Genomic DNA, 24,493 nt, shown 5'->3' on the forward strand with positions numbered 1-24,493 from the left:
AACACAGCACAATAATAGCTATTTTCAAAAGCCAAAGAAACACAGTGAAGTCATTGAAACGGAAGGAAATCTCAGGTGTCTCCAGGCTCTGTACAAAGCAGATGTGGTCTGACATTTTCCCTTCCTGTGTGTTTGCTGACTGCAAGTACTATCAACACTCGTTTATTAACCACAGTGGCTATTTGCACTTGCTGTGCAAACTCCTCTGAAAGCTCACTCGTAAATAACATGTTACTGCAGATACTCCATGCTGCTCAGCAGCCCAGACACCAAATATCTTGGCCAGGCTGATGGGAGCTGCTGGATGAACCCATCTGCCAAAGGCTTTTGGACCTTCTGGGTGGTTTTTCACCTCACACAGCGAGACCCTGTTTCTTGGCTGGGGTGACTTGACTACAGTGGTCTGTTAGACAAGAACCACTAAAAACATCAGCCTTTATGCTTTTTAATAATTTTGACTGTAAGTATTGGCGTTGGCACCTGACTACAGCCACGCAGCTCAACCATCAAGCTCAGCTTAGTCTCCCTTTGTGAGAGCCCTGCCAGTGTGTGCATGCACTCAGCGACAGGAGCAAAGCGGGATTCGCACAGCTTGGCTGTGGAAGCAGCGGCAGGAGCACTCCGGCTGCGGTTACAGACTGCCTCAGACACTCTGCTTCCTTCCCCTTCCTCTGTACCCCCTCTCCCAGAGCTCCCATGTCTGGGTTGATTTTGTTTTAGGCTCAGGACTGGTTTTAGGTTGTCCCAAGCTGTGGGTATATCAAGGCTCTCGCAGGACAGGAGAGATGAACACACAGCGAAGAGCCTGTGCCATGCTATTTTTGCGGACAATTGGAATTATATCCTTTTCTGTATTGTCTCAACAAGAGGCTAATTAGTCAGCAAGCTCGAGCTCCTGGAGGATAATTAAACTGTATAACTGTGGGTTCTCTTTGGTTGATGAGAAAGAGGAGGCAGTACCCTCAGAGCACAAGAATGCTGCTCTGCAGCTACTGTGCTGTACCTCATAATTGATCTATTGTTTCAACAGCAGATAATTCTTCATTTCCTCATAATTATCTCTTTTTACTGCCTCACGCTGTATCCTGATATTAGCTGTAATCACTAATTTATCCTGAAGCCAGTCAGAATCTATAAAGCAAAATATTGGCCATGGTGAGCACTTAGGCTTTTCCTAAAATTCTTTTTCATTGTTGTCAAGAGGCATCAAGCCATCGTAGTTAGGCACTTTTTGGATGTGGGTGTTGAACAGGGTATAAACTTGTTTGGTTTTATCACTGTTCATTGATGTTAATGACTGACTGCTGCCAAAAGACAAAAAGAGCTACTGCTGAATCCTGTCTCTGTGTTTTTGCCCACAGAGGCATTGTATTTATTTGGTTTCAGGGGATTATATTACTCAAAAGGTGGTGCATGATGCTTTAAATTCCAAATGCCTGTCAGCCCTTGCCTCAAGAGAGTTAGTTTTTATGGGCTTGAAAGCCTCTGGCCCTGTTTTATAAAATTACTGCTTTCCCTCATACTTTGTGAGCTTGCTTTTCCTTGGAGTGACTTCCTTCAAGTTACTGTTGATTTATACCAAGTTAAATTGGTGGTGGGAGAAGTGAATCATGCTCTGCATGTGTTGCTTTGGGGAGACTACTAGTGAGACATTACATAATGCCAGGTTTGGTTTGCCCCTTTTTTTTTTATTTCTCGAGCCTTTTTGCTGCCTAAAGAACAGACAAGCAGCTCTGGGCCCTTAGATCTGGGCTGCTTTGAGCCTTTAGCCCTTGAGATCCCCAAGTGCTTGAGACTGGAAAGTACCTCTGAAGGTCAACTTGGCCACCTAAAACCACTTGCTCTGCACCATCAGAACACCTTTTCAATGCCTCCAAGGATGGAAACGACACAGCCTCTCTGAGTAACCCAGCCAAAGCTCTGTCAACCTCACAGTAAAGAAATGTCACTGATAACCACGCTCTGGACACAGACATTCAGCCACTTCTCATTCCACCTCACTGTTTATCCAGACCCTACTTGCAGCCTTCCCCTCGCTACCCAAGTAGTCAAGCCCCTTCAGTCTCCTCCAGAGCTTGCCAAAGCCAGTTCCAGCTGGGCTTTGGCTTCTGTCTGACCTCATCCCCAGCTGCCTCCACTATCCCATGGTCACTGCAGCCAAGGCAGCCTCTGACCCTCACACCTCCCAACAAACCCCTCCTTGTAGGAGGGTGTGGGGTCCAGCAGAGCCCCCCTATCCTGGGTGCTCCCCCACAGTGTCCTGCCTGCACACATCACAGTCATCGGGAGTCCCCGTGGGCACCAAGGCACCAGCACCTCCTCTTTCAATAGAGCCTGTGTCCCTCCAGTGCAGCACTCCCAGGCCATGGGAGCCATCCCACCACTGCCCTGTGATCAGCACTCTGCTCTTCCACCTGCACACACCTCTCCAAGTTAGCTCCCCACACTGTTCAGAAGCAGACACACACCTCAGGGAAGCACCCCAACGTGCTCACCTGCCAGAAAAGAGTGTGTGGGGTTTTTCCAGAATGGAACCTCACAGATGTAGCCACACTTACATGCAAATGCTGAAAGTGAGCCCACTTAAGCATCATTTGTTGTTACTTTTTTGATACCTTCCTGTCCTCTCACCCCCACATCCTTGAGCCTTTCTAGTTATAAACCTTGAGGTGGGGCTGAGGATTCCCTTTGGCACAAAAGCCAGCAATTCCCTCCTTCCACCCTTCCCCTTCTCTGCAGACACTTCACTTACCTTGATGGTAGAGGTGGGCACTGCCTGGTTCTCTGTTGCAGATGGGGCTGAGGCTTTCCATGCTGACAAGTCCCAGAGAAAATCCTGTCCATCTCCCAAAAAACTCTGATGTTGTGCAGCCCTAAAACTCCTTCACTTGGCACCACCACAGTTCCTCCAAGACAACCAAACCTTGAGCAGGACCAAGGCCCTGGGCACTCCCTGCTGGGAGCTGGCCCCGTGGTGCACCACCACCGTGCCTGAGACTGCTTGCACTGAAGCAGGGCTGCTAAAACTCCCCCTCACAGCACCTCAACTCCACACCAGCTCTGGCACAAGACCCTGCTGCCTCAACTGCCTCTTAGACTTTGCACAGGTGCTTCTTAGCAGCTGCTTGGCTCTGCCTAATTTGGGGCAGCTGGTGATGCTCCTTGGAGATTGCTGGGATTCCCTGCTTTAGTGGCTCAGCAACAGCAGTGCCCTCAAGTTCCTCAGAGGTTCACAGGTGTTCCCCAGTAGTCCTGAACCTTGTCCCCAAAAGATCCAGAGAGTCCCCAGGCAGAACCCAGAGGGTGCTTGGTCACTTGCCTGTGGGAGCTGCTCATTCCCTTGCCAGTGGTGTACAGGGAGTTTGTACAAGGCTCAGCCGTTGCTGTCTTGGATTTTGTTGTCATTTACATTGGGAAAAGCATAAAAATAATGTGGATCATTTCAGCAAGCACTGGTTTCTTTTTTGCCTTATTCTGTCTGGTGCTTCAGTTGTGAACGAGAAGATGGCACTGTGTTTTTGGTGTGTGACCACTGTGACTGTCCCAGGTGAGGGATGACTGTCCTTGACGTGACACCCCAGTGCACTCAATAAAGGCTCACATTCCTGACCTGTTCCTGAGCCTTGGGATCTGCTGCCAAACAACAGCAGGGCCCATTCCTACTGAAATTTGTTTAAATGTTGTGAGGAATTTACATTTTCCATTCATTTTTAGGTTCAACTAAACCAAAATAAAATCTCAGAGCAGAACTCAGGAAAATACATTGAGTTTCATCTCCTCTTTGTATCAACACATACATTCTGCAGCTGGAGCTGCTCTCCTAGGGCTGAATCCCGTGTTTCCCTTTTATCCACAGTTTCCTTGGTCTGTTGCTGCCCCAGCAGGGAAAGGAGCTGTGATTAAAGCAGCCTGTTTGCACCACTCGGAAGCTGTGGCATGGAATATTTAATCCGTTCCTGGCCAAAGACCTTTCTGGGCAAAGGCTGCTTCAATGGACTCATCTTGGCAGTTGCCAGACAAAAAGGAAAGGCAAACCTCCACCACCTCCTCCCCCTCCTCCTCTGGCACTTCTACCAGAGCCACTAGAACAGGGAGGGGGGCAGGCATGGTTCTGGAAGCGCGCCTGGCTCGCCAGGAGGGAAGAATGGTGACATTGTCTGAAAGTTCAGTCAGGAGCTCATCTTCTACCTTGTTTTTTAGCAGTCCCTACTTTGGAAAATACAGTTTTAAGTTTCCTGTAAACAGCAAACCCCTGATGTCAGTCACAAGGCTGGGGGGGAATGAAGGGGAGCAGAGATCTCTTAGAACTGGTCCTGTTTATGGAGCAGCCCTTTTCCAGAGGGCTCCTCCTTCCTTGCTGCTAAATGGACCCTGGGATTTCTGTTTCAAAACAAGACGTAAAAACCCCTCCCCTCCCTCCATCAAAACACCGCTCCGCGTTCCCTTCTCGACCCGTGGTTTTAGCTGGCAGGTTCCTTTAAAATGTTTGGAAAAATTCATCTGTTTGGAAAACGGGCACTAAAATGAGGTCAGCTTTATTTGCACTCCTAGGAAAAATCTGGTTGGAGGAAAAGAAGTGGCGAGCGTGTACGTGAGCCCGCCTGAAGGATGCTGCCAAAATACCTCAGAGCCTTTGTACCAGGTTGTGGGAGGCAGCTCGGGCTGAGTCACACAGACAAGTGGCAAGGGCCCTCTTCCTCTCCCAGCCTCCAAAAAATTGCCTCCTTCCGAATTTGGGCTGAGCCACGGCTCTAACGTGCTGCTGGTTAAAGGTGTGAGGTCACCTGCAGGCCCTTAGGTCTGACACTGAGGCGCTGCTCGTGGGGAGAATTCGTACTGGACTTGGTATTTCACCAGAAGTCAGTTTGTTGCTTCAATCAGACACCTTACTTAGGTGTTAACATTTGAAACTGTATTCCCAAACATACATTTTCCCTTTTATTGTCTCACAACACCGCCGAGCTGTTTCTGTTGGCCGTTTATTTCGTACAAGCCAAACCGGTTGATTTGAACCCACACCGCTCATTTATTGCTGTCACACCAGGCTGTGCTTTGGCATTTCCCTCTGCCCAGCACAGAGTCCCAGACTGCTTCACTGCCGGGCCATGAGGAAAGAGTTAAGCTGAGAGAAAGCCCCAGGTACTAAAATTAACATCCATCTCAGCCCCCGGCCACAGCTTTGAAATTTCTAATCACAACTTGCAGTTAGACATTTCTGCTAGCAGTAGGCTTGGATCCTTTGAAATCACAGATGGCTGGCTGGAGCTCCGAGGAATTCAGTCTCCTCCTCTCTTCCTTCTGCTTCGCCTTCCCCCCACTGCCCAGAAAAATCTGTTTGCAGGTCATCTGTGAGATTTTATTATTGCTTGTTAAAGCTGAAGCAGATTTGGCTGCTGGTCACTGAAAATAGGAGGTCTGCAGGAATTGGCATGGTGCTTCAGCTCCACTGGAATAACGCCCCGTGTTCAGAACTCCCATCTGGGTTGATGTGCCAAACAAAGGTAGTGGGGTTTGGGCTGTCTCTAGCCCTAGAAATCTTGTCAATTGTTTACAAAATGAGCTGTGTTAAAAACAAACAAACCAACCCCCCTATAGCAAACAAGAAACGAGCCACAATCAAAACCAAAGGTTTTTGTTACTGCCCTGAATTATTGCAGTGATGCTGTTTGTAATTCAGTTGTATGAGGACAGTTAAATTGCAGCTGGGGGCAGGAAAATCAGGAGCTGTGTTAGGAGCTTGTCCTGCTAGCGGATAGTACATTCCTGGAGCAGCAGCTTTTGTGTGCAGGAGGTACTTTTTATAGTCACTGCAAGTGATAACAAAGCCTAAAAAAACCAAACCTCCTCTGTTTTGCACCCCACACAAATGCACCCCCCAAACCATGAAGTGTTACTTGGTCAGGGAGTCATCTGCACCAATTCCTGCAGAAACTGCTTTTGGAAACTGTAGCCTGCAGCACTTGGCAGCCTAAAATCTCTCCAGGGAAACTGAAAAGCATTTCTTTGAGTCAAGGTAGCTGTAAACTTGGACCAAAGAGAGATCTTTATGAGATGGTAGATCTTTATTTTATGGACCAGCTCGGGGTGTTTACCATGGATAAGGAGGTGATTTTTGATGCCTCTCACAAGTGAAAACCTCACATCAAGGTTTTGACTCTGTAATTTCAGAGCAAGATCCAACTTGCAGCAGCTCACAGGAGGCGTCAAAGCCTTGACTGGGCTCACTTCTCCTATTTTAATTCCCCAGCTGTTCTTTGAGAGGTTTCAGTGCAGCCAGTTGTCCTTCCAGTGAAGATTAGGAACTTTAGGAACTGTTTGAACAGTGGTTGAAAAACTCCCAAAGTAACCACAGGGATAAAAAAAACCTTGAACCCAAAAAGCCAGCACCCTGGAGCTAAAGTTTAATTTTCAATCAGGGAGCAAAGTTGGGGTGAGTTAGTTGATGGTGACTTTCCCAGCTTGGGCAGTTCCTCCAGCTGTGGGTGGCTCAGGCTGGGTTGCAGAAAGACTCAGGAAGCTTCTGGCTGGAGCAAGTGTTTGGTGTGGGGTCAGGCTCAGGCCTCCTGCTGGCCCTGCTGGTGTCTGAGAGGTGCTGCCACACCACCAGGGTTCTGTAGTGCTGCTTTTCTGGGCTGCTCAGGTGTTCCTGTCCTGAGCTGGGCAGAGAGAAGCGTCCATGGACCGCCCTGTGCTGCATTTTGGGAAGCTGTGCCAGCCCTCCTGTTCCTCATCCTCCCAGAGCCTGCTCTGCCTCTGCTCCCTTGTGTTTTGGGAAGGCTGCACGCAGTCCTGCTGGCGGTTTTTTCCAATGGCACTCATTTATCTGATGGAGAGCTATGTAAATGGAGATGCAAACCCGATTCAGCCCCGGGGTGCTTGGCCTCTCTCCCGGCTGAGCTCTCTCGGCTGGAAAACCGCGCGCCACTCTCGCTCCAAGGGAAACTTTCAAGCGCGTCATTCCTCTTCTTTTTCCCTTATAAAGGTTATTGTGCCTCAGCCCTCAATTGAATTACGTCCCTAGTTCACAAAGGAAAGGTTATTTTCCCCTCTCTTGCCCTTGGCAGCTGGAGCGCTGTTGACAGCAGAGCTCACTAAAAATGCCCCTGCAAGGCCCTGGGTATGTCCCGGGACACCCTGAGCTCTCTGCTGGGGCTGCTGACCAGCCCAGGCAGTGCAGAGACGTCCTCAGGGGGGATCAGGGCAACTGAGAGCTCTTTGCTGGTTCCAGAGGCCTGCAAAACCCGTTGGTGTTGTAAACACGGTGGGAATATTTATGTCACAACACAAGAAAACAGCCTGAAATTTTTGCCTGTGTTGTCTCCAATGATTTGGGGGTTGGCTAATTACTCTCTCTTCCCTGCAAAACCAAGGAAGGACCATCAATATTTCATGACAGGAGACACGGTCGGGCTAAATATAGCTGCTGGTTTTTTCCTGACGAGTGTGGAGTGAGCTGCTTCCAGTCTCCTGGCTCTCAGGCCTCTGCCCTGGGTCTGCTCCTACCCTTGCCACATTCCACCCTTTGCCATGAGGCGGTAAGGGATCCAGCCCTTGGGAAGCAGTCTGGCCACAGGGAAAACTGTGGCTCTGATGGGAGGATCATGGGATGCTAATGAAGCTCCCGAGGGAAGGCTGTGACTCTGCATCCCTGTTTCCCCTTCAGCCCCGTTTACAGTGAGTGTCCTCAGGATCAGCCCCAGGTTTACAAACGAAATGCAAAATCGAGTAGGATGCACATAAAGAAACTGTGGTTGGAGGTTCTGGAGTTCCACTTCCCCAGGCAGAGTCTCGCTCTGGGCAAGTGAGGAATTTCTCATAGGGATTTCTCAGCCCACGGTGGCCATTTGGGGGCTGGTAAGGAGGAGGCACACCACAGAGCTTCAAGAGTGCTGTTCAGGACTCCTGCTTGCAAGGTGTTGTGTCTGTTCAGTGACATCTGGACACCTCGTGTAGGGATGTGCCAAGCCAGTACAGGCTGTCCCTTGTTCATGGAGCAGGATTTGTTATGTAAAAATCTAATATAGAAGGACAGAGGGCCCTGACGTCTGTTTGCCACTTAAAACCTTCTGGGCTCTTAAGTGAGACTGGAGTGTGGTTTTATACCTGGTGCAGGTTGTGTGAATAAAGAATAGCATTTGTTCTCTATCAGTCTTGATCTTTAAGGTTTCCTTTAGCTCCAGGAAAGCACCTTGAATCTTCATTTGCTCCGAGCTGCTTTTGTTGTTATTTATAATAAGGGATTGTTTTCCCTGTGAATTCTGTTTATTTCCTCAGAGTCAGCACCTTGCTCATTTCCTGTAAATACAGCCGGGACTGTTTGTTGTATTCACATGAAAATGCCTGGTTAGTGTTTGGCCAAAATCCACCTTGAGGGGATTGCACAGGACCTCATGCAAGGAATTGGAAGTTTCAATAACTTTCCCATGGATTTACCCTTCATTTACCATTTCACTGTTTCGCTTAAGTCATTTAACACTGCCCAAAATCTGCAGCCACAGTCATGGTAGGCAGTCTCAGAACCACCTAAATAACCTTTTCCATCAGATCATCTCTTCCATTTGAGAGCAGGTGGTGGAAATCTGTTGTCTTGAAAGAAGTGAAAGATAAAATCCTTGTCTCTGCTTTGTTTCCCATTTGTACTGGACAAGTTTTGTGACAGGCTGTTGCTGCCAGGTGAGGCTGTGCCAGGGCTGGGGGAACAGTTCCGTTTCCTGCAGCTTCGGTCCCCTCTGCGCTGCCTTCTGCTGGACAGGCACAGCCCGGTGTTTCACCAAGCTATCTTTGCTTTTGCAGGTAGCTGTATCCAGCTGGGTGGCAGGTGGATCCAAGGGTTACCATGAAGTTTTCAGGACCCCTGGAGAGCCAGAGGTTGTCTCTCCTTCTGGAGATGGCAATCTCTAGGGAAGCTCAAATGTGGAAAGCACATGTGCCGAAAATTCAGCCCGATCAGGTAATGTCTGTCCTTCACATCATCCATCCCAGCAGAGGAAGGAGACTGTCCTGGGGGAGCTGGTGGGGGAGCAACTGGAGATGTTCAGGAGCAGTTCCCTTTCCTGACACCCAGGGAATCGGCCTCAGAGGGAAGCAGTTCCCTCTTTATTTGATGGACAGGCCTGCCCTAGGGGTGCAGAACACACGGCGCAGCACACAGGTTTAGATCTCTGCTGGGCTTGTGAGAGCACATCCATACATTGTCCTGATTAAATTAATTTTACAAACGGTGTGGATTATTAGTGCCTGTTTCTGCTGGGCACCAACTCTGCAACAGTTCTTAAAAGCAGCTTCATTTTCTCAGAGTAATTCACTAATGGCAGCATTGATCTGAAGCCTGCTCCAGGAAGAACCCCACTGACTCCAGCAGGTCTATTTATGGAGCAGGGTGCAAGCTCGTGTCAAGGGAAGCAGAGCCAGGCACTGGCCTGTTCCAGTGAGGAATGTTCTCACGGGGCTGGAGGAAAATTCAGGGTGGAAGAGCCCACTGAGGCTCCATAGTCTAAGCCCCATCTTGTGCCGCAGGGAGGTTGGACCGGGCCCCTCATGGCCTCACCCAGCCCAGAGTGGGTTTGTGCTCCTTTGGGAGGAGGCTCTGTCTCTCCTGTGCACTCCACAAAGTTCTGTCTGAAACAAAACGTGGAAGGTGAGGACGTTGTCACGGAATTTCTGGCCCTTTGTTGCTGGGCTGGGCTGAAACAACCGCACTGAGGGCCCAGATCCAGGCTTACTGTTGTTGCACCACATGAAACATTCACACAGGTAAGTCAGCTGCACTCAGAGCTAATCCCTGACGTCTTTGTTTTCTCTGTCTGGCAAACAAGAAGCTGCTGCTGTTGGGCAGGAGCAAATACATTTTTAAGGGCCTCAGTATTAGTTTTGTTAATCCACGTTCTGGTTTCCAAAGGAGTGATCTGGTTGTCAGAGGTGTGGAGTGCGTTGTAGCTGTGGCTGTCTTGAGGCACGTACAGCTTAAGACTCCGGCTTATGGTAAACCAGCCCGTCATTCCCTGCTGGCTGTGCTCCTGGGGTGATTATAATGTAGGGAGATAAGATTACAGGATAACAAGATGGGGTAGCCAAACCAGATTCATGGGTGAAGATTTCACAGGGATGAGACACTTGCTGTTCTACCGTGGTGAAGTTGGTTCTGGTGGCTCAGAAACCAGCACCTGCCTCAGGCAGACTTGCCAGCAGTCCCTCCTCCTCTGTGCTTGTCCTCGCTCCTGGAATTTCCACCCCCAAAACTCTTGTCTCGGTGTAACCTTTTTCTTTCTCTTTTCCTACATGTCAGCTCAGACACTGCCATTACCAGTGCTGTGCTACTAAATGTTTCCTAGCAGTAAGGGACTGCTAACCGGGAGTGGAAGCTGTGTGTGTGAGTGTGAGATGTAGGAAGGTCAGAGGGAGAGGAGAGCGTAAACACAGCTGCCTGCTGGGGGAAACCCGGGCTTGGGAGGCCACGGAGCAGCTGGGAACACTCCTGTCTGTAGCCACACATTTCCCTCTGTTCCTACAGCTCCTGACACCCAGCTTGTCCAACTGTTCCATGTTCCCCCAGCATTCACTTTGGCAACGGTGCAGGCACATGTAATGTGAATTATCCTATTTTTTTTAATATGTGGGAGAAGGTCAGATTCCCTAACATCCACTGCCTTCTTCTGGAAGCAGCTGCAGCAGCCTAAAACCTCCCTTGTCGTTTATTTCCCGTGGCAATCAGGAAATCTGCATCCTTCCGTGGATCAGATCTGGCACCCCGAAGCGTGTGGAACTTTCCGTTCCCTGCTCGGAGGGTGGAGCGGCTGCACAGAGGTTTAATGAACTCACCTGCTTTGCCAGTGACAAAACGTTGAGTGTGTCTGCAGAAATCCAATGGTCTGACTGGAGACACTAGGGAGGTATTTTTGGGGAGTAAACTTTCTGTTTTGACTCTTGAGGAGACATTTTTGGTGCTGGTGTTGAAAACCGGAACAAACTGTTTCTAAATATGTGTCACTTGAGGTCTTTGACAGGAAGAAAGAAACCCATAGTTACAGAAGCAGGAAGACTTTCCATTTTTAGGATGGGGTGCAGGATCTGTTGGGGACTTCATTCCTGGTGATTTAATGTACCTGATTCTTCTGTTTTGTTTGTACTTGTCTAAAAATTCCTATTCCCTCCTTTTAAATGCAGGCCAGTGTCCTGGGTATGTGGAGCATACCAAAGCCAGATCTCACAAAGGCTTTTCAGCCTAAAAAAATGGTAGCCTGAGTCTGGAACCTCCTCCTGTTTCTGAATGGATTTGGATTTTTTTCCCTTCTGGTTCCCCTTTCCTCCCTCCCCCACAGGTTATATGAGATGCAGGTGACATTCAGGCATTTTCTTGGGATTAAGGCTTGAGAAATGGAGCAGTAAAGACTGGTGAAAGATTGATTTCTGCATGTTAATGTATAACTTTCTGCTTGAGAGAGACATCAGTGAAGATTTTTGGATTTATTTTTATAGGAAGCGAGTGTCACTTGTGTCATGCCTCCTTTCTTTCCTGTTCTGGCTCACTCTGTTTCTCCACTTGTTCTCTGTACCTCTTGAGGAGTCCAGAGAGCTCAGTTTATTTCCAGTCCTAATGAAGGTCACCTGTTGACTGCCCAGGAGCCCACAGGGCCCAGGCAGCAACAGATGGGGAAAGAACAGAACACCTGACATGAGATATTAAGGGAAAGATCATCTGCTGAGGTGTTTCCTCTCAATTAGGCAGCAGTGAAAACAGAGTCATGTTTTTGTTCACACATAATATTTATTTCAGCCTAAGTACTCCACGAGTCTCCAGGTATGAGAGAGATCAGCATCCCTAGAGATGATTTGCTCTGTGCTTGCCCTCGGAGCACTCACGTCTTGGCCCCTGGTTCTCCTGCCTCGAGCAGGGGCTGACACACAGGAAGTATCTCTGCCCCAAGGAGGAACCTTGGCTTTCCACCCCAAGGGACTTTCTCACTTTCAGCCCCCAGAGTGTCTCAGTTTTGCTTTTAGTTTCAATTAACTAAGGATCAGCGACCTCGCTGCTTAATTAATTTTACTGTGCTGCATTTTGTTATTTGTGTTCTGAGGGTGTCACAGAGACAGCTCTGAGAGAGGGATGGAGCCTGGCATTTGTGTGGGAAGCTCCTTGCCCTGTGTGGAGCAGCAGCAGTGTTTGTGAGGGTGGGGGTACCAGCTCTCACTCCTGCTCCTGTCTCCTAAAACAGGCTGTAACAAACCTTTCCTGGAGTTCAAACTAACCTGTCTGTCCGTCTGTGTGAGTGGATTCTGCCTCCATCCTCCCAATCCTTTATTTGCAGATAGGGTCTGGAGTAGACATCTGTTTTGTTGGGTGCCAAAAAGAGCTGGAGACTCCCTCCCTTTCCTTTATTTCCCCAGGTAGTTCTTAAGGAGCCAGTTCAATTTTGGAACCTTCCTTGCACTGGACATGCACTGAGCTGAGGGTGCTTTGCAGTTGTTCCTTCCTCCCACAGGCCCTGTGGGGCTGGGTTGGTTTGATCTCACATCCCAGCTGTGCTGTGGCTTTGGGTCAAACACTTCTCCAGCAGCAGCTGCTGCTCCCCAAGTTCCATCCCTGCCAGCAGTGCTCACCCCGAGTCTGAAACGGTGCCTGGTGCCTGCCCAGGATGGGCAGCGAGATCCAAGGCCAGGCCTCAGGAGGGCTGGGGAGGAGAGGCAGCACACAGAGAGTGAGTCTTACCCTTCCCTGCCATGCTGGTTTTAGGAGAAGACCTCACCTTTTGCCTGGGCAGGCACAGGGAAACAGCGCCCAGCCGGGACAGACAGCACTGGGAGCTGTGGAAGCTGCTGCCTGTTGTGGTGGGATCGAGCAGGAATGGGATTCGCCAAGGATGGAAGGGCTGGGGTAGGTGGTGGTGTTGAAATCCCTCCATGCTGCTGAGGCAGAGCCCTCCCTCCCCTGCCCAGAACATTTCCAGCCCTTCCTTGAGCATTCCCCTTTCTTCCCCCTGGGGACAGCCCAGGTCCCTTTCCCCTCTTGGGAACCTTGAGCAGAGCGTTCAGTAACATCTCCTGGTGTGCAGTGTGTTCATTGTGCTCCTGGGCCCTCCTGCCCCAGGGGGGCTCACATTTCACCAGAACCCGTGTTTCTTGGAGAAAACAGCAGGCACTTCTTATTCAAGAGCCGGGCTGTAGCTGAGCAGCAGCTGAGAGCAGAGGCCCATCTGGAGCAGCAGACAGTGCTGGTGACACCGAGGTGTTTCAGTGGTAGATGCAGCTTGAAATATTTATTTTGTATCAGTACTGGGGTGGTTTTATTCTGAATTCCTGCTGCTTTGCCCTCATGGCGTTACCAGCGGCAGTTACAGCCCAGCTTTTCATGCTTGTGGGCACATCCCTGCTGATTGTCCCCAATAATCCCCACTGGAGCGAGACCAGACAGTTCCTTGGTTGATGTGAAGGGCTCTAGGAAAGCTGGAGATATTTCTGAACTGGGTCACAGGGAAGGATTTTGTGTCAGTGACTGAGCTGTACGTGTGGTTGAAATGTAGCTCTTGTCCAAACAGATCGTTGCGGGAGACAATGGCCAAACATCTAAACCAAGCACCAAGCCCAAACTGCAGGCAAGGCTGTGGCTGCTGCCTCCCCGTGCCCAGGTCACTGAGCCACAGAGAGCCTTGTGTCAGTTGTTTGCAATTTTCTTTATTTGACAGGTACTGAGCTAAAAAAATCCCCATAAGCTGAAGAAAAAAAATAAAGCTTTCCCCACAAAACCCCAAGCGAGTGCCTCCACTCTGCCGTTGGCAAGGGGAGTTTTGTTCCAGCTGGGAATTTCTGTGTATCCACATGGTTCTGAGGAGGTTAAAAAAACAGTAAAAAAGAATAACTAAATAAATAATACATTTTTGGGAACTACTCTGGAGCTGAGCCTGCCAGTGCTTGATGAACTACAAGTCACCCATCCTCTTTTCCCCACTGTACAGTGACACTGGAGTGAGGTTTGGGATTGCTGTAAGCAAAGTTGTCTTTTCCAGGGCATGTTTTTGGGATGGGACAAGTAACTGCAGGGACAAAGTGGTGACTGGGGCTGGCTCCAAGCTCCCCATTTCCAAAGGAGGTTTTGTTTCTGTGCCGAGTGAGCCCCTTTGGGACTTTCCCAGCCCGTGTGTAAGAACAGTCTGTCTTTCTCTCCCCCAGGATGTAGCCATTTCTCCAAGGCAGAGGGATGAGGTCATCCAGTGGCTGGCCAAGCTCAAGTACCAGTTCCACCTTTACCCAGAAACGCTCGCCCTGGCCATCAGCCTCTTGGACAGGTTTTTAGCAGCAGTAAAGGTAAATATTTGCAGCTCCCCAGACGGGAACAGATTGCTGCCCGTGGTGCGCGGTCGGTGCTGTGGCCGCAGGAAGCGCTTCCTTCCCCTGGCCCGCGCCCCTGCCCTGCTCACACGTGTGTGGGCAGCACCTGCTGTGCTCTGCAGCCAGGGCTGGGGGGTTTGGACAGCCAGAGGGCAGTGTCTGAAGCAGTGCCCGTGAGCCCCAGGCCAGCCCTTGGACAGCAGCACCAGGGACGGGCCCTGCTCACCTCTGTGGCTGCTTTCCTCCCATTTGTAGCACCCTGAAATGCTGGGGCACCTGCTAGTGGGAAACCAGCCCAAAAAAGAACCGAGCAGAGGTTTGAGCCTAGCGGGGGCGGGGCTGGTGCAGGGCAATGGGGAAACAAAATGGGCCAAGAGGGTTGAAACACAGACAACAGCTTCTGGGAGAGTAGTTCCCTACCAAGCTGCTCTACAGCCTGATGGACTCCATCTTGGACTGGTGCGAGAGGTGGGAAGGAAAAAGGGAAGCAAACACAGGTGCAGGCTGTCCATGTGACCACTGTGCCCTCCTGCTGTGCTCAACCCAACTGGAATGGATGAGCCCCTTTGGGTTTCAGGCTGTTCCTCCACAGAAACTGCTTAAAAACAGGGAGAAAACCTTTTGGGCTTGCTGCAGGTGTGACCTGCTGCCCCTCTGGCCCTCTTAGCTGGGCCATGCTTTATACCTGCTGAGTGACCAAACACACTTTGCTCCAACGTGGAATCCCTGGCCTGGAGCTGTGAAGTCAGGCTGTGGAAGTTGATCTCTGACCACATTTGCTCAGTTCCATTCCATGCTCAGCAATCCGTGTGCACGTGTGTCACCCCTCAGCAGCACCTGTTGGGTGAGCAGTATCCCCTAGGAGATGGCAGCTGGAGGATGCACTCCCAGCCCGTGCCCTTGCTTTCCCGTGTGGGAAACTTTGCTACAACACCACTGACATCATTCATTAACTCACCCCTTAAATATTAATAAATATTGATCATGTTTTCATGGAAGCCATGGAAGTTACTCTTTTTAAGAATCCCAAGTAGCTGATTTTCTGGAATGCTGAGATTGCAGCAAAGATTAGGATCCTTCAGGAGCCAGTGCCCTCAAGTGCAGGTTTTATTTCAGCAAGCTGGAGCAGCCAGGGAGCCTGTACTGAAAATGTGGGACTATGAGTCCAGAGCCCACTGTGTGCTTTGGGCAGTGAGCGGGAAGGGCAAAGGGGCTTTCCCTGGGTGAGCACTGGGCCTTTGCGTGCTCCCTTCCCAGTTTTCCTCTCCCACAGAGTTCATTCCTCTCAACACCTGTTTTTTCAGGGGCTCCTCTGTGGGATTTTACTATGAACACCACCAGTCCCTGCCCCAGGAACAGACTTGGGGATTGCTGGGACCAAGAGCCAGCAGAGGTGCTGTATCTCACTGCACAGCACCCTTGGCAGGGCCCAGTCCCAGTCCTGCCCTAAGGGAATTCATTCCCTTGGACACCTGAATGCACGAGTGCAGCTGGTGAGCGCAGGATTTCACTTCCCTTCGCCTTCAGCATCTCTGACCACAGGCAGGAGAGCCCAGCTGCCAGGAGCTGCTCACGGCTCTGCAGCTGTGCCAGGGTTTAGCAGCAGCCTCTGCCTTTCCACTCTGGAGGAGGTGGCCGTGGTCAGTGGCTGTTACACTGCCAGTGGGAGTGAAGCCCCTTATCAAGGTGTTCACATGTACAAAGCTCACAAAAACCCTTTCCCCTCCAAATTGCTACAACCTTGCCTAAAAACCATCTCCTTGTGTAAGGGAGCAGCTCTCCCTAACTAATCCCTGGGCCACAGTTCTGGGAACTGTAGTGTGAAATTACAAGTGGTAATTTCACAAGGGTTTTTTAATTTCTGAGTTACACTTCCCCAGGCAAAGACAGTGTTTTCCAATTCCCATTCCCATTCCATGTGTCAGCCGCAGCAGCACTCAGAGCAGAGCTCTGCTGCAGCAGGTGGAGCGGCTTTTCTGTGAGGGGACGAGCTCCCCTCAGGATTTTCTCTTTGCCAGTTCTGCTGCAGTGCCTGAAGCCGAGCTCTTCCCAGTTCAGTGCTGCCCACTCCGATCACGGGGCTGGCAGATCCCTGCCCTGCCTGACATCACGGAGCAGGGATTTGTGCTTGGCACAGCTTGCCCTGCTGCCAGGCCGTAGTCAGACCTGCACACCCAGAAGGAGACCCTGCGGCTGGGGATGCCCCAGCAGGAGGATCAGGGCATCATGGCCACATCCCACTGACACAGCCCTCTCTGCCCTCCCGTCCCACAGGCCCGTCCGAAGTACCTGAACTGTATTGCAATCAGCTGCTTCTTCCTCGCTGCAAAGACCATTGAGGAAGATGAGGTAACTGTTCTTGCTGCTGTGGCACTGTGTGACTGTCTGCCCTCCCAGCCCTACCTCTGCTTGCTCGTGGTCACTGCCACTTGCCAGGAGAGGGGTGAAGCCTTTGGTGTGATTGCTCTACTGATTGGTTCTCTCCTTTCTTTCTCTGCCTTGGCTTTTGCAGAGGATTCCAGTACTGAAAGTGTTGGCTCGGGATAGCTTTTGTGGTTGTTCTCCAGCTGAAATTCGCAGAATGGAGAAGATCATCCTGGATAAACTGAACTGGGATCTTCACATGGCAACACCACTGGATTTCCTTCATATTGTAAGTAAAGGGCTGCTGATGTTCTTTCTGGTGTCTTGTCAGTGCAAATGTGTCAAGAAGCACCTAGAAAAAATTCTACCTGTAGGGGAGCAAAGACCTTGGAAATATATTTGTAATTCCTCTGTACCTGTAGTTTCTGAAAGAAAATGCCTTGCCAGAGAATTCCAGAGAAGACCTGTCACTCTTGAAGTGCAGTATCCAAAACATGGGCCTGCCATCTGACCCTTGGGCCTCGTCTGGGGCATGTTCAGCCACAGATTCACAGATCCTGAAAATTGTGCCCCTAACTCTTCACTGCCACTGGTCTTCCTCAAAGCAGCACCAGGCAGCAGGGAAACCAGGAGTGCAGCCATGGAGAAAGCCCCGAGGGTGGGCTGGGAGTGTGGATCCGTGCCTGCTGCAGACCTGCGCGGCCAACAGCCAGATCCATACATGAGAGGAGATCATGGGGGGAGTCCTCAGGTTCTCTGTGGAATTTTATCCTCACTCCTTGCCCAAGGAGTTGGGCTAGGACCCCTGAACAAGGGTGGATGGGAATGCCTTTTGCAGAGCCCTAGAGTCTGGTGCCCAAGCAGGTCCCACCAGCGAGCTTTGCTGGGTTCAGCGCGTCGGGTTTTTCCCCGCGGGGTGGAAATTGTCCCCAGGGTGAGGCTGGAGGATCCCTCTGTGTCCAGGCCGCTCCCAAGGTGTGCCGTGGCCTGGCCGGCGCCGGCAGCTGCCCCCTGTGCTTGTGTCCTGCAGTTCCACGCCGTGGCGGTGTCCAGCAGGCCGCAGCTCTTGGCCCTGCTGCCCACGCCGAGCCCCTCGCAGCACGTGGCGGCGCTCACCAAGCAGCTGCTGCACTGCATGGCCTGTTTCCAGCTGCTGCAGTTCAAGGGCTCCATGCTGGCGCTGGCCATCGTCAGCCTGGAGCTGGAGAAGCTGCTCCCTGACTGGCTGGCCCTCATCATCGAGCTGCTCCAGAAGGCACAGGTGAGGAGGGCGGCGCACGCGGAGCGGGGAGGGACCGGGGGCGCATCCCGCTCGGCGTTCCGGGTGTTGCCGTTCCGTGCTGCCCGTGGCTGCCCGCTGCTCCTCTTCTGCGGGGGTGGCTGGAGACAGCACTGAGCCTATAGGAGTCCTGGCCACCTCCATTGGGTGACGGGGAGCAGCCGTGTGCCCTGATGTACACAGGCCCTTGCTGCACCAGGGAGAAAACACAGCAGGGAGAAATCCCTCTTGGCAGCGCCTCTTCCATTCATTCACAGCCGCTAAACACAGGCAGTGAAATCCTTGACTGTCTCAAAGATCTGCCTCTTTCCCCCCACGATGTGCAGGAAGGAGCAGGGGGTGTATCTTAGGAAGTCACCGTGGGAGGGGTCCGGCGTGCAGCGCGTTGTTGGCGATGCCAGAACAGCCATCCCAAAACAGCGGTACCTCTCCTTGTCTTCCCACTCCAGATGGACAGCTCGCAGCTGATCCACTGCCGGGAGCTGGTGGCACATCACCTTTCCACTCTGCAGCCTTCTCTGCTGCCCAACTCTGTATATGTCTACAGTCCCCTCCAGCAGACCCTGGTGACCTGTAACAGAGGAGCGTTCCACCGCCAGCCCTCCTCTGTCCCAGGGCCGGGTTTCTCCAAGGACAACGGCCGGCCAGAAGCGCCCGTCTCAGCTACAGCCGCGCTCTACCCGCGCCTGCCCGCCCCCGCCGGCGGCTGCAAGCCAGGCTCCGCCAAGCGCAAGGTGGAAGAGATGGAAGTGGACGACTTCTACGATGGCATCAAGCGCCTCTACAACGAAGAGTTGGCTCCGGAGGCAGTGGCCCTGGAGAACATGGGCTCTGTTTGCGGCGCCGACGTCTCGCGGCAGGAGGGCAGCGTGTCCCCTTGCCCGCCTCTGCAGCCGGTGTCTGTCATGTAGTGCCACCACGGGAGCTGGCAGCCCGTGTCCTCAGCGGGGCGAGAAGGGGCCGTACCTTGTCAGGCTGAACTGAAGGGAGCCAAAAGAAAACCAGGGGAAAAAAAAAAAAAAAAAAAAAATCCCGACCCTTTCTTCAATTTTATTTCTTGTGCGGCTAATTCTAGTTCCACTATTTAAGCACGTAAAAACACAAAAAAGTATAAAAAATCTAAAAAAAGACCCAAAAACCAAACAAAAAAAGTAGCAAAAACCTGTTCCTTTCTAGTGTTGTCGGTTCCACTGTTTTTCTGCTCCTGTGTGTTGTAGCCCATTCTCCACATCCGAGAGCTCACAGCAGCCCTGCGGAGCTGTTCCGGGTTTCCCAGCCAACTAATGCTGATCCCATTCCCACCCGCTCCTCGCTCCCTTTCTGCCTGCTCCTCTTTTAGTTCTCAGCCAGTCTCGTGCATGACGTTCTGTCCTGCCCCACCTCCACCACAGCTTTCTTTTGCCCTTCTAAACAGAAATCCTCTTTTGTTAATAGTTGGGTGTTTAAATGTGATAATATTGAAAAACTGGATTTCAACAAACGATTAGGCAGGAAAGAAGCCCAAACCAACGCTTGCAAGCTGCTCCACACGTCAGTAATTCCCACAGGAGTGTCAAGGTGCTCTGTGCCTCGCACAGAGACTTCTCCCAGTTACACCAGTTTGCCTTTCCCAGCACAGAAAGCAGTTACTGGGTTTTGTATCAGTAGAACTGAAACCATTTTTTTCTTGCCATGTTGCACTCAGTGTGGATTCTCACCAAGGCTTGGTTCTCTCCACCAAATGTAACCCTTGAATCGCGCAGAGCCCGGTTCTCCCTGCACGTTTCCCAGCGCCGCTGGGTGAGGTGCCGGGGTGGCTGAGCACGCCTGAGGTTTGGAACGTGTGTCATCACCAGCCACAGAACCGAAACAGAACACCCCAACCCTCGAGTTTTGTGTTCATGTAACTTCTAACCAAGAGCCAGCCCTTTAACGCGTCTCCTCCGTGTGACACCCTGTTCTCAGAACACCCTGTCCCGACTGTAAGCTCTCTCCACAGCCCTGAGGAAGGTATCGTATCCAGAGCCATTGTACTGATGAAAGCCTTCTGGTAGCAATAAAGAAAGTTGTCCTGGATTCCCTGTCTGGTGTTGTGCTTTTCACCCGAGGCCTGGCTTGGCTTTACGTGGAGGCTGCCAGGGAGCTGCTGTGTGCCAGACCCCTGGAAAGGGGCTGGGCAGCCAGGGGAGTCACCCAGCACGAACTCATTGCCTCTCCAGCTGTCCCAGCTTTAGCCCTGGCTCTGGTACCCTCCCAGGCTGAGAGCCTGGCTGGGACACTGCTCCGTGTCCCCTGGCCTGGAGTCCCTCCTGCTCCCTGCCTTCCAAGGTGCCACCACCTTCCTGCTGTCCACCACAACAGCCTCTGCTTGGGTTTCAGCTTCTTCCTGCCACGGCTCAAAAAAATCCCCCCTCAAGACCACGTTTCTCAGCAGGGTGTGTGTCTTCCTTCCCTTGCAGCCCTTCCTGCTGTCCTTACAGTATTTTCAGTCCCAGACCTTCTCCTCGCACGGCTCAGTTTTCCAAAGCCAGGCTGCTGAGCAGGCTCAAGGTGTCACTAGCACAGCCCCAAGCAAAGCACCTTGGCGCTGCAGGATATCCCCAGCTCTGGGGCTCACTGCTTCCAGCCCATGGCATGTTACATACCTTTTCCAGTTCAGTTACACTGGCTTTTCTCTCCCCACGCTCTTCCCCCCCAGGTTTAGGGGCAGATTCCTGCTTCCCTTGCACATGGGGCACTCGCAGCTGCACACAAGGAGAGGAGCTGGCAGGATGGGAACAGGGAGCCTGTGCCAGCTGGCTGGAGCAGCAAGGAGGGGAGCTGGGCCTCAGTAGAGATGTGGGTGCCACTGGGGCAGTTTGCTGTCCCAGGAGTGCTGCAACCACGGCTCAGCATAGCTCTGGGAAGGTAACTGTGTCCTTGTCACTGTTTCCCACTGCCCCACCGGGCACAGCCCCAGCTCACGGCAGCCTTCTGGGGAGAGCTCTGTCTTCCAAAATGCACCCCATTAACAGCATCACCGTGGCTCTCCCCAAACTGCCCAGAACCCTTCCTGGCCTCCTTGTGCTGCCCGGAGCCAGCAGAGCCACAGTGCCGGCTTGGTGAGCCCTGGGAAGCAAACACCTGTAGAGGCAGGACTGAGTCTCCCTGGCTGCCAAGGCAGCTTTCCTGCTCCCCAGTCCCAAACACAGCCACGTCCAACAGACACGTTTTACTTCCTTGGTGCTGTGCACAAACCCACCCCAATTCCCTTGTGCCAGGCAAATCCAACACAACAATGCTCTGGCACAACGTGGTCCAGGTGAGTGTCCTGTCCTGGCACAGGCCCTGGACTCTGGTGGGCACCTCTGTGGCTGCAGCATCCGACAGCATCCCGTTGTTTTTGTTCTTCCCTGGAGCAAGCGCAGCAGCTGCCCGCTCCAGCCCCACCCGGCACGGCCCCCATCACCTTCAGCAGCAGCCTGACTGCTGTGCTGTTCCCACTGTTGGAACACGGGCCCGTACTGGAGCACTGCCAGGGCTTCTTGTTTCCCACAGGAAAACATCCCCTGATGCCCTTGACTCCTCACGTCCCTGTGACCTTCCCACCAACTTGGCAGCACCCCAGTGCTTCACGTCAGGGATCTGCCCAAGATGCCAGCCCAGGGTCTGTGCTCCAGTGGGGCCCAGAGCAGCGCAGGCCAGCATCTCCCTCAGGAGCACTGGGATGACACGGCTGCACTCACAAACCCAAGCGTTTGCTCAGTGCCCCAAGCCCAGGGAGCTCCCCAGGGCACAGCAGCCACATCCCGGTGGAGCACTGCTGCTCGTTTCCTTCAAGCCTTCAGCTGCAACCCCAGCTCAGCCTCACACGCTGTGCTGCGCCCCGCAGCACCCGGCTTCCCTGAGCCCCTGAAGGATTTGCTCTCCAGACACAAGTGTGGCTCCTCTGCAGCAGCCACACAAGGGTTAACCCCAAAGCACGACTTTTCAACTGGGAGTGGATGGAGTGGCTTTCCCAGCTCTGCTGGGGGACACTCGGTGACAAATACCCTCCCTGAGCCGCGCTGACACCTCTTCCCCAAGAGCTGCAGCCATGCAGGAAGCAGCTGAAGGTCACGTCGCCATCCCTTCTCCCAGCCCTGGGCTGTGGGAAAGCCCCCACCAACCTCTGGCAGCTCCACCCCTCATTCCACGGACATCCCAGCCTCCCTCTCCTCCCCTCCGCCCTTATCCACCACCAACGGATTGTGACTGTTTTCCCTTATGGACCTGTCCTCCCTGAATTTACCTTTTAAAGAACCCTAAGCCAAGCCCAAAACCTTCTGCTGCCACCGTCCACCTCAACAGCCTGGGGCAACAAACGCCGGGAGGTCAGTACCTGCTCTGTAAGAAAGCTACTCCATGTCTCCAGCCCATTTCCTTCCAGCTAAGTGCCCACTGGATTAATTGGAGAATTAATGCCCAGCATTCGGCACTCACCGCCATCGAGTTTCCCAAGAGCCACAAATAAAGCTGGGCTGCAGGGGACCTCTAGAGGTCGTGTGCTGCCACCTCCTGCTCGCAGCAGGGCTGGATCCTCGCTCGCCTCTGCCTTTCCCTCTCCAAACGGAGCCCCCTCACCTGGCACGCTGCTGCTCCAGCCCACTGACCATTAGTGCCCTTCTCTGTGTCCTTCTGCAGACACGAGGTCCAGAGCTGCGAGCAGGACTCAAGGCACCAGCACAGCAAAACTCTACAGAGCTGCAAAATAAAGGCAGTCCGCGTGAGTAAAGTGTTTGGGTTGTGCCCGTCTGCTTCTCTGTATCGAGCTTGGAAAATAATTCTGTTTGGAGGTCAGAAGTAACAACACCAACACGGTGTGAGGGCTGAGTGGAACATGAAGAGAGGATTCCCTGCCTGGAACAGGGTCTCACAGGAGCCTGCAGGATCCATCCAGCGGCTGGGGTGGCTGACCTGGGCAAGCTGCACAGCCCACAGCCACGGCCCCTGGGCCCCCAGTGGTCACTGACACTGGAAACCGGCACTGGAAGGAGAGACACACTAAGCTGGGCATTTAATGGGCAAGGCACGTTGTCAGTCAGCAGCGACCACCTTTGTGTGCAGGCAGCCCTGGGCCAGGCTGGCAATCCCACTGGCCTGCATGAGGCACGGGAGGGGCTCGAGCACCAGCACACCCTGAGCCCCAGCAGCCCCTGGCTACATGGCTAATCCTTATTTTCAGGCTGCATGGTTACGATTTTTTTCTGAAAAATATCCACAGCCCTTCAGGCTGGGCAGCAGCCAGCAAGTCCAGCTACATCCCAGGCAAAAGGGTACAGCACAAGCTCAGTAACTTTTCTGAGTGTATCTACAAAGTCACCTCTTTGGTTGCAAAGGTTTCCAGGAAAAGCACTTTTCCTTCTGCCTCCCACTGAAAAGTGCTGCAAGATATTGTGCTTCTGGAAAAAAAACCCAGCAGATTTCAGCAGAGCCCCTCAGCAGCTGGCACGTCACACACCAATTGCCAGAGGCCAAACCCAGACCAGCTCAGGGTAGCTTTACCTCGGCAGGTTAAAGGAAGGGGATTCCTTGATTAAGGTTCACAGATGCAAAGAATAAATCACTAGTATTCGGTAAAAAAATAAAAGTGCATCACTCCACACAAAACAACATCCCAAGAGGCTCAGGCTGCCTCCTTCCATCCATCCCAAACCAGCTGGAGGTCACTACACCCATTTACAGGTTTTGTTTTTACCTTCAAGCCATCCTTTGGCACTTCTCAAGCTTTTGGATTGAGTTCGCTTTCAAAGTAAACAAGGTATAAATTTGATCAACTTGCCCACATTCAGGACCGTTACAAAAATAATCACTGGTTAGGCTTCACAAAATGAAGCCCTCGATCTAAGTAGGAGCCCATGCAGCTCAGCTGTACAAAACCAGAATCCTGCTCTGCCCGTAGCGAGGCACAGCCAGAAAATAAGGCCTTGACTGGATGTGTCATCCACCTTCGCACAGAGACACACTGAGAACATCACCAGGTCTAGGGAGACATTTCCAGCCGTGCCAGAGGAGCACAGGATGCCCTTGAGGTGAAGCTGTGGTGTCCAAAGGAGGCGGGCTTGAGGCAGAAATGAAATCCTCACCCCCTCTCTGTCGCTCATTGTGTGCATGTTACAGCAAAAGAAAAGGGGGAGGGAAGCAGAGAAGTCCAACTAACCCAGAGCAATGAGTCACAGTGAGGCCGCCGTTCCCTCCGGCAGTGCTGGAAGCCTGGACGCTGTCGGAGGCGCGCCGGGAGCGGGCAGATCCCGCACAGACACACAGCACAGCACACCCTCAGACGCACGGGTGGGAACAAAGGGGGAAGGAGAGGAGGGCACACGTGATGGAGGAATGAGATGGCTCTTCTGCTGGCAGGGGTGCCCGGATCCGCGGCTCTTCCAGTGCCCTACGGTCCACTGGGAGAGGGGGTGCGGGGGCTTTGGCAAGTGACGCTTACATAAAGAAGAAGCTACGGAAAAAAGAGAAAAACAGAAGAGAAAAGAAACAGAGGTTCAGAATTGAAATGAAAAAGTGAGGGTGGGGGGG

At 52.2% G+C, this 24,493-nt stretch overlaps 2 protein-coding genes across 5 annotated transcripts in view; one reads left to right on the top strand and one right to left on the bottom strand.

The window, feature by feature from the left end:
• The window catches only part of CCNI (cyclin I), a 32,428-nt gene extending 12,408 nt beyond the window's left edge, over window positions 1-20,020 (top strand). For both annotated transcript variants that reach the window (XM_086890792.1, XM_086890791.1), the window contains exons 2-7: window positions 8,794-8,950; window positions 14,164-14,298; window positions 16,597-16,671; window positions 16,835-16,975; window positions 17,717-17,947; window positions 18,415-20,020. In XM_086890792.1, the coding sequence (XP_086746918.1) occupies window positions 8,837-8,950; window positions 14,164-14,298; window positions 16,597-16,671; window positions 16,835-16,975; window positions 17,717-17,947; window positions 18,415-18,876 (1,158 nt within the window). In that variant the 5' untranslated portion in view covers window positions 8,794-8,836 and the 3' untranslated portion in view covers window positions 18,877-20,020. The remainder of the gene's footprint in view (window positions 1-8,793; window positions 8,951-14,163; window positions 14,299-16,596; window positions 16,672-16,834; window positions 16,976-17,716; window positions 17,948-18,414) is intronic.
• The window catches only part of SEPTIN11 (septin 11), a 78,812-nt gene continuing 69,725 nt past the window's right edge, over window positions 15,407-24,493 (bottom strand). The window contains exons 10-11 of one of the 3 annotated variants that reach the window (XR_015287340.1): window positions 23,661-24,416; window positions 15,407-22,666 (exon numbers count right to left, since the gene is read on the bottom strand). Coding sequence is in view for 2 of the 3 variants with exons in the window: in XM_086890789.1 (XP_086746915.1) it covers window positions 24,401-24,416 (16 nt within the window). In the remaining variant the exon portion in view is untranslated. Of the gene's footprint in view, window positions 24,417-24,493 lie in introns of all 3 variants that reach the window. The other 2 variants (XM_086890789.1, XM_023927109.2) reach the window with 2 other exon arrangements.

This window comes from Cyanistes caeruleus, chromosome 5 (assembly GCF_971803275.1).
Source record: "Cyanistes caeruleus chromosome 5, bCyaCae1.hap1.1, whole genome shotgun sequence".
In the NCBI taxonomy this organism is placed as follows: Eukaryota; Metazoa; Chordata; class Aves; order Passeriformes; family Paridae; genus Cyanistes; species Cyanistes caeruleus.